This window comes from Colobus angolensis, unplaced genomic scaffold (genome assembly GCF_000951035.1).
Source record: "Colobus angolensis palliatus isolate OR3802 unplaced genomic scaffold, Cang.pa_1.0 Scaffold35, whole genome shotgun sequence".
Lineage (NCBI taxonomy): Eukaryota > Metazoa > Chordata > Mammalia > Primates > Cercopithecidae > Colobus > Colobus angolensis.
The window spans coordinates 7278671-7287553 of record NW_012116821.1 but is presented as its reverse complement, the minus strand read 5'-3'; the positions used below and the strand labels follow the sequence as shown (position 1 = coordinate 7287553).

At 39.3% G+C, this 8883-nt stretch overlaps 1 protein-coding gene across 1 annotated transcript in view; it reads right to left on the bottom strand.

Moving 5' to 3' along the window:
* SESN1 (sestrin 1) overlaps positions 1 to 8876 on the bottom strand; it is a 102561-nt gene extending 93685 nt beyond the window's left edge. The window contains exon 1 of the mRNA XM_011952818.1: positions 8091 to 8876. Coding sequence (XP_011808208.1) covers positions 8091 to 8369 — 279 coding nt within the window. The 5' untranslated portion in view covers positions 8370 to 8876. The remainder of the gene's footprint in view (positions 1 to 8090) is intronic.
* Positions 8877 to 8883: the final 7 nt, after the last annotated feature.

Genomic DNA, 8883 nt, shown 5'->3' with positions numbered 1-8883 from the left:
ACAGAGTGAGACTCCATTTCAAAAAAAAAAAAAAAAGAATCTTTTATTATACCCACGATTCCACAGCTACTTTCTGTCAGACCAAAGTTTCAACAATCCTTAAGTTAGCAGTTTGAATTATTAATTTATTACCTATTCAAATGGTAAAAAGATATTTTGCAAATTTCTAATGGCTTATCAAAAGAAAAATAAATGTAACTCTAAACAAAGACAACAGCACACCTATTTTCTAATTCTTTTACTTCATGAATGGTCTGCATATACAGCACTTTAAGGACACAAAGTGTTGAAAATGAGAAAAAAATTCTAATTAAGCCATTGTTTTAGAGGATCCTTCATGATGTCATGAACAACCCATGACCTTAAAGTAAAATTTACTATGCAAGTGTTTAACATCTTTGTACAAAATACTATATCCCATTTGTAAACAAAATAACTATGTTAGAAAAACATTTTTTAAATGAATCAGTTTTTTTCATGTTAGAGGTCACTGGGGGCACTGCAACAGGAATAAAATAGATAAAACTGGGCCGGGTACAGTGGCTCATGCCCGTAATCCTAGCACTTTCAGAGGCCGAGGCGGGTGGATCGCAAGGTCAGGAGTCCAAGACCAGCCTGTCCAACATGGTGGAACCCCGTCTCTACTAAAAACTAGCCCGGTGTGGTGGCGCCCACCCGTAATCCCAGCTACTCAGGAGGCTGAGGCAGGAGAATCGCTTGAACCCCGGAGGCAGAGGTTGCAGTGAGCCAAGATCGTGTCACTGCACTACATGGGCGACAGACTGAGACCGCATCTCAAAAAATAAAATAAAATAAAATAGATGAAATCTGAAAACATAAGAGTATTGTTGTTAATTTTGATCTTTCTGAAGAGTCAAAACATAGGACAAGATGTATTTATATATTATAAAGAAGACATTGAGTATAGATAGTACAAATATGATTCCTACTGTAAGTCAGAAAGTTAAAAAAGACTGGCTCTGTCTTCAAACAATTTAGAAAAAAAAAGTTAAAGATTTGCCTTCAATTTCTTCACATTCTTTATCCAAAGAAGGACAAAAAACCTGAGAATAAAGAATATTCTCTGAGCCTCAAAAGCAAGGAAGGAAAGTGGTCAAAGACAGGAATGAGAGGAGGCACTGAGAAGTAAGCCACAAGGCTTTCTGAGGGAAAGGGACCGAGTTCTCAATGTATCAATAAAATAAGAAAGGCCAGAAAATAGTGGTATGGGGGAGAGAAGCTTAGTGTAAATATTGAAAGAGGACTCTCATATTTGCTGTGATATCTAAGAGTCAGCAGTGAATGTTTGACAAGCACTACCTTAGACTTTTGGCTCTCACTAAATGGCAGTTAAAAAAAAAATCAAAACAAAACAATCATTTAAAAAGACCAAATCTGCTTCTAGAATGTCTCCAATCTGTTATATTTTATAGCCCCACTATAAATGAATTAAGTATGCTTCTAATCTAATCAGATCCAAATTATAAATAGACCAAGTGATATATTATCTAGTTAGATACACATGCAGTTTTAATGGAAGCCTGTAATTAGGCCTGACTGCCTTCTATCCTGCTTCTACTCATCGAGAAATTTTCTGTTCAAGTGATGGGGTGGGGGGTGGGTGTGGTGGTCTCCTGGTCCTTAGGGGCTGAATGCTGATTAGTCCAAACCAAAAATAGAGATGCCCAATTTACTCATCAATGACTGGCTTAAAAAAGGGCATGTGACCCAATCTCAGTCAATAGAAACTGAGAGGAAGTCTGCTAGAGGGTTTCTGGGAAAGCTTTTCTTTCCTGAGAGAGAGACCCTGGGAAGAAACTCTTTTCTTAGCTGCAGATAGTCATGTCTGCACATGGTGCCTGGAATAGCATGCTGTAGAAATGGAGACATCACTTGCTATGCTGAGGAAAGGAGAAGAAAAAAAGAAAGCAGACAAGTAATGTAGTTGAGCCAATGAATCAATCAAGCTTGGAACTGCCAACCTCCAGACTTATTATGTGAAATAATAAACTTATTGTTAGATCTTCAATCTATTTATTACCCAATTGGATACCAACTAGATACTGCAACTCCAACTGTAGCTCTAACAGCTACAAATGTGCCTCATACCCAACAATGAAAGTTTCATTTCTCCTGGAGGTGGGGGGTGTAATAATCACTTTACTAAATGAAAGCCTCCTCTACCCAACTTACCAAAGATAAGTATTTTGTTGCTTATTCTAAATTTTCTATCTTAAGCCAATTTACTTTCAGACAGTATTGATTGCTGGCAAACTTATGAAAATATGATCAAATGACCATTCTTGGAAAAGTACTTGGCTATTCTGGATACGCCTCAAAATCTTTTGATACATATGTGCTCTCACATTTTTCTCCTTAATTACATGTATCATCAAGACTATAGTTCACCAGTAGACTATATTAGTAAAGTGGGCCAGTATTAATACTACCATTCCCTTATTTAGAGAATCCAGAGTATCAAAAGGTGTAATTCTTCTTAAGTTTCTTTAAAAACCTAATATAAATAAAGCCTTGGATGAGAATAGAAAACCTTCTTCAAAAGCAGGAAACAACACTTACTGATCTTCAAGTCCCAAGAACAGTGCCTGTCTGGCCCAGAATATTTCTCAAAAATGTCAATATATTTAAACATATTGATGTGGAATCAATAAATCAAGAACTGGGGTATAAACAAAAGATGCTATCTCCCAACGTGTTTTTTTTTTTTTTTTTTTAAATAGATTTAGCTCCTTGGAATTGAATCCATTCTACCACCTTGTCACCATTTCTCCCCTGCCAACTATAGCCCTCTGAGCTGACCCACAGCAATTCAGGGCCTTGAGGAGCAGCTGCAGAAATTGCATATGCACCGCAGCTTTTGCTGCTTTACTAATGAATAACAGAAAGCATTATGGAGTGCTACATTTGAATTAATATTTGCTTTCTCATGCGAGGCTGAAGCTAAAATGGTAGGCAGTGAAGCTGGAGAGGTAAGTGAAAGCCAGATAATGCTGGGTACTATGTGACATTAAGAAGTTTAAATTCAATTCTATTCTAAAGGGCTTTTGCCAGTAAAGTTACATAGATTTTCATTTTAGATAAATGGCTCTACAGCTATGTGGAGGAGAGATATAAAAGTGGAGGGTGAGTTTAATCTGGAGAAGTGAGAGATAGCAATGACAGAACTAGAAGAGTGGTATCGGGGGCAGAAATTCATTTAGGAGCTATTTCTACTTGGATGTCGCATAGACAACTTAAACTCAACATGTCTAAAACAGCATTCATTTTTCCCCTAAATTGACCCCCTGCTCCTCTTTTGTCTCAGAAAACAATTGCACAATTCACCAAGTACCTCAAGCCAGAAACTTTAGAGCCATGCTTAATTTTGTTATTTTCCTCATCTTCTAAATCCAACTAAATACTATATCCTGTGGTTTCTAACTCCTTGATATCTACCAGACCCATTTTAATTTTTTCCACTCCCTCCTGCCCTACCTTATATCCTAGTCCGCTATCACTTTTGTCATAGGCTACTACGACAACCTCCCAAATGATGTCACACATCCACTTTTGACCATGGAAATCCATTCTCTAGAGTGATCCTTCTGACGCACTATCAATCACTACACTACCTTGCTCAAAATCCCCCAGTGGCTTCCATTATTTCTATGATAAAGTCCACAACCCTTAACATAGCCTACAAGCCCCTCTGGGGTCTGGTTTCTGCCTAGTAATAGGAGGCATACCTAACATTAACTGAGCATTCCTTATATGCTAGGCACTGTGCTATGCTTTGCAAACATCATTTATTTTATTCTCACAGCAACATTGTGAGGCAGGAATCATACGCATCATGCTGATTTTGCAGATGAGGAAACTGAATCAAGGAGAGATTATGTAACTTATGCAAAGTTGTAGAGCTAATAAAGTAGTCCCACACTGCGTAACATTTCAGCTGATGACGGACCCCCCATATACAACAGTGGTCTCATAAGATTACACACTTGACCCTTAAACATCAAGGGGGTTAGGGGGCCAACCCTCCACACAGTTGAAAATCTGTGTATAACTTTTGACTCCCTCCAAACTTAGCCAACAATAGCCTACTGTTGACTGGAAACCTTACTGATAATATAAATAGTCCATTAACACATATTTTGTATGTTATACATATTATATACTGTATTCTTACAATACAATAAGCTAGAGAAAAGAAAATGTTATTAAGAAAATCATGCCGGGCGCGGTGGCTCAAGCCTGTAATCCCAGCACTTTGGGAGGCCGAGACGGGCGGATCACGAGGTCAGGAGATCGAGACCATCCTGGCTAACACGGTGAAACCCCGTCTCTACTAAAAAAATACAAAAAACTAGCCGGGCGAGGTGGCGGGCGCCTGTAGTCCCAGCTACTCGGGAGGCTGAGGCAGGAGAATGGCGTGAACCCGGGAGGCGGAGCTTGCAGTGAGCTGAGATCCGGCCACTGTACTCCAGCCCTGGGGGCAGAGCGAGACTCCGTCTCAAAAAAAAAAAAAAAAAAAGAAAATCATAATGAAGAGATCATATATTTACCATTCATTAAGTGGACATAGATAATCATAAAGATCTTCATTCTTATGGTCTTCAGTTTGAGTACACTGATGAGGAGGATCAAGAGGAGGGGTTGGTCATGTTATCTCACGGGTGATAGAGGTGGAATAGGCAGAAGGAGAGGCAGAAAAGGCAGGCACACTCAAGTGTAACTTTTGTTTGTTTATTTGAAACAGGGTTTTGCTCTGTCACCAGAGGGCTGGAGGGCAATGACACAATCATAGCTCACTGCAACCTCGAACTCTTGGGCTCAAGAGATCCTCCTGCCTCAGCCTCCTGAGTAGCTGGTACTACAGGTGTGCTCCACTGCACCCAGCTAATTTTTTTTTCTTATCTTTTTGTAGAGATGGGTCTTGCTATGTTGTTAAAGCTGGTCTCCAACTCCTAACCTCAGGAGATCTTTCTACCTCAGCCTTCCAAAGTGCTGGGATTACAGGTGTGAGCTACCCCACCCAACTTAGTATAACTTCTATTGAAAAAACAATCTTCCTATAAGTGGACTCATGCAGTTCAAACCTATGTTGTTCAAGGGTCAATTGTAATGTTATATTATTACTCTACCTTTTCTATGTTTAGATACACAAATACTTACCATTGTATTATAATTGCTAAAGTGTATTCAGTTCAGTGACATGCTGTACAGGTTTGAGCCTAGAAACAACAGGCTATATACCACATAGCCTAGGTGTGTAGTAGGCTATACCATCTAGGTTTGTGTGATTTCACCCTACGATAGTCACACAAATATGATACCACCTAATGATGCATTTCTCAGTGTATCAACATCATTAAGTGACACATGACAGTATCGGAGCCAGGTCTGCCTAACTCCAGAGTATGTCCTCTTAAGCTATTCATGCCACCCTCAAACTGTCTGTCCCAGCCATATTGCATTACTTTCAGCTCCTAGAACTCATTTGCTCTCCTTGTCATGAGGCCTTCATACATACTGTTCCCTATGTCTGGAATGTCCCCTCACAAATCTCACCTTTACATGGATAATATTTATTCATTCATTATGTCTTTGCTTAAATGTCATTGCCTCAGGAAAGATTTCCCTTACTATCTAAAATTAAATTTTTTATTTCTTTACTTCTTTATGGTCTGTTTACCTTTGGTATAATGTCAAAATTGTTACCACTGGTCCTCAGTTCTCAGAATGACATTCAGCAGGGGTTCAATAAACATTTGTTGCATAACTGCACGCATAAATGAATGAGGCTGGGTGGAAACTCCCTAAACTGAAAACTCCATCTATTCAGACTACTGATGAAAAACAGAAAGAAGGAAAGTACAAATTTGTTTATCCACTGGATATTTATTTAGTAGCTTCCAGGTCCCAGCCAATACTCTTTTTTTTTTTTTTGAGACGAAGTCTCGGTCTGTCGCCCGGGCTGGAGTGCAGTGGCCGGATCTCAGCTCACTGCAAGCTCCGCCTCCCGGGTTTACGCCATTCTCCTGCCTCAGCCTCCCGAGTAGCTGGGACTACAGGCGCCCGCCGCCTCGCCCGGCTAGTTTTTTTGTATTTTTTAGTAGAGACGGGGTTTCACCGTGTTAGCCAGGATGGTCTCGATCTCCTGACCTCGTGATCCGCCCGTCTCGGCCTCCCAAAGTGCTGGGATTACAGGCTTGAGCCACCACGCCCGGCCCCAGCCAATACTCTTAAGAACTCACAGCCTTCCTATGGGAGACAGACACATAAGCATGTGCTTATAACACAATATAAGTAAAGTGCCTGTTATAATTGTACAATAGATGCAGAGATGCAAAAAAAGAGTATGTCTATAGGGAACCTTCCCAGGAAAGGAAATTCTTGAGTCCTTTTGCAGGATGAATGAGTCTTGAAATATATATCGTATAGTCTATGTATTTCACTTATGAAAGGCAGAGGAGCATCTACTATATATACCAGAGCACTTTACGTCTCATTTGATTCTCACAAGAGCTCTGTGTTGTTATTCCCATTTTACGGACGTGGAAATTCAAGCTAAGAAAGGTCAAGGAATTTGCCCAAGGTTACAGGCAAGGACATTAGTAAAGGAGCGGAATTTGAGCCCAACTCTGACTCCAGTATCCATTTATTTATCATTATATTGAAATCCTTTGATACTATACTCCCCAGAGCCTGCTCACTTTTATTTTCAATATAAACTCTTAACAAAATCGGTTATCTGGTTTCCCATTCTAATATAAATTAAGCAGCAAAATGAAAGATCAGGAAGAGACCAAAGTCAAGTATCCTGATGGCAAAGGACACAAGAGAAAAACTATAAAAATTACACACAAAAAATATAAAAACTAATGGATCATATAGTCAGTCCTCCACCCTTTGCTGCACAACAATACTTGATATGCTTAATGATGACCCCATTATGGACAAAAATGGTTGTTATAGCCACTACAGTCTAGAAGACAGAGAAATAACTTTTTGTGTTTCAAAGAGTAAACTTCAGTTACCTAGTATATTAATTCCTCTCTGGTAACTCTGAATTGTAACAATTGTTTCCAAAGTGTTAGTGAGAAGGAATATCCCAAGATCTTAAACAGAGTCTTCATTTTGTGGATATTATTTTTCTGTTGCTTTAAACTAAATTCAAGCCAGTATATAAAAACTGTCAATTTTAACTTACATAGTTACCCAAGTACATTTTAAATTTTAAAAACCTCTCATATATGACTTTGGACAACACACGTGGATTGAGAAATGTAAAGATTGACAAGCATATATAAGGTGTTACTGAATATTCTCAATATCTAAAAACTTTTTTTAAAAAAAGTCTTCTAACACACCTTGTAATAAAACAGGATACATTCTGAACAAAATGGAGGAAAAACTATAATATTTTTAACCTGCTGCACTCATATCTTAAATAGCTACACATGTGAAAAAGAAACAATTCAGGCAAACACAGAGAAAGCTGGTTGAGCAATTTGCCATAAAAGTGTTTCTATCAAATACCCCATCTGGGTCCACCTTTTCAACATGAAGATGTTAGCTTTTTTAAGAGAGCTTTTTATTATTTATATCATTCTCTTTCTGAAAAAAGAGAGGTTGCATTTAGAGAACACATCCTGGTTTGTTTTTAAAAATAAGAGAAAATTGTTCCACCAATTATATTGAACAGGCTGACTAGGAAACATTTAATATCTTTTATCATTTTAGAGGCTTTTAAATGTGAGCCTTTCCACTCAGAACACTGTGACAATGTGAAAAAACACACTGGCTACATTTCCCAACAACATGTAAAAAGAAATATAAGGAAAAACAAGTATTTACTTGGAATTAACTGTAGTTTTCATATATTCTTCCACGAGCAAAGCAGTTTCTGCCTAAAACTCTAGAAAAACGCTACTTGTTTACTTACAGAACCCTCTAATTTAAAGATGTAAACTCATAATCAAAGTTTACATAATCACCTAATAGAAACAAACACAAGGTGAATAATTGCAAATAAAATTTCACTGTACTAGGGAGACAGTTGTATTTAAAATGCTCTTCCTTACCTGGATGCTCTTCAGAATAAACTCACTTTTCTCTCTTACATCTTTGAAGGGACACCTCTTAGAAAGCATAAGTAGATGAGCAAGTAGCTTATTCAACCCATCCGAAGACTCGGTATTTGAAAGCCCGTCTGATGGACGATGAGGTGTTTCTTTCACCAAACGAAGACACTCGCTTTTCCTCAAAATGGTTTGCCTAATGTTTTCCAGTGCTGTCTCTCTAGTAGTTGAATCTCTACTGCACAGTCCATCCCATCTCACTTCATTCTCTCCTTCAGCCATGACAATAGTTTTTCCTTTGCGGTCTTCAGTTACCTTTCAGCATGCCCCCCAAAATCACTCTGTGTTTTTAAAATGAAAAATGTAAAAATAAAATCAGAGAAATCAAATTGTCATGAAAACACACATATGGGTAACATTTGGAACCACTGGTGTCTTCAGCCGATCTACAAGCTAGATCACCCTCTCACCCTCTCCTTGTACACTAAAGGGCAGTCTTCTTTCTGGAAAACAAAGTTGGAAAGTTGCAGCCTTGCAGCGCTGGCTTTGGTGGACAGAGAATTTCGGGGAAGGGTTCTCCTCCGTCTCGCGGGGTCAGCGGATATCCTCACTTTGTGGAGCTGTCAAATCCGTTCTCTGCCCCAAAAGGCTGGTAACAGTTGAACGCCCTCCAGCCATTCGGGGCTTTTTTGTCTGTGCAGCCACCGGGTTCTCTCGAGCTTTCCCACCCCGCCCCTCCTCCGACACCAGTCCCCGCCCTCCGCAGCTCCTCCCAGCGCCTCAGCAGCCGGCCGGG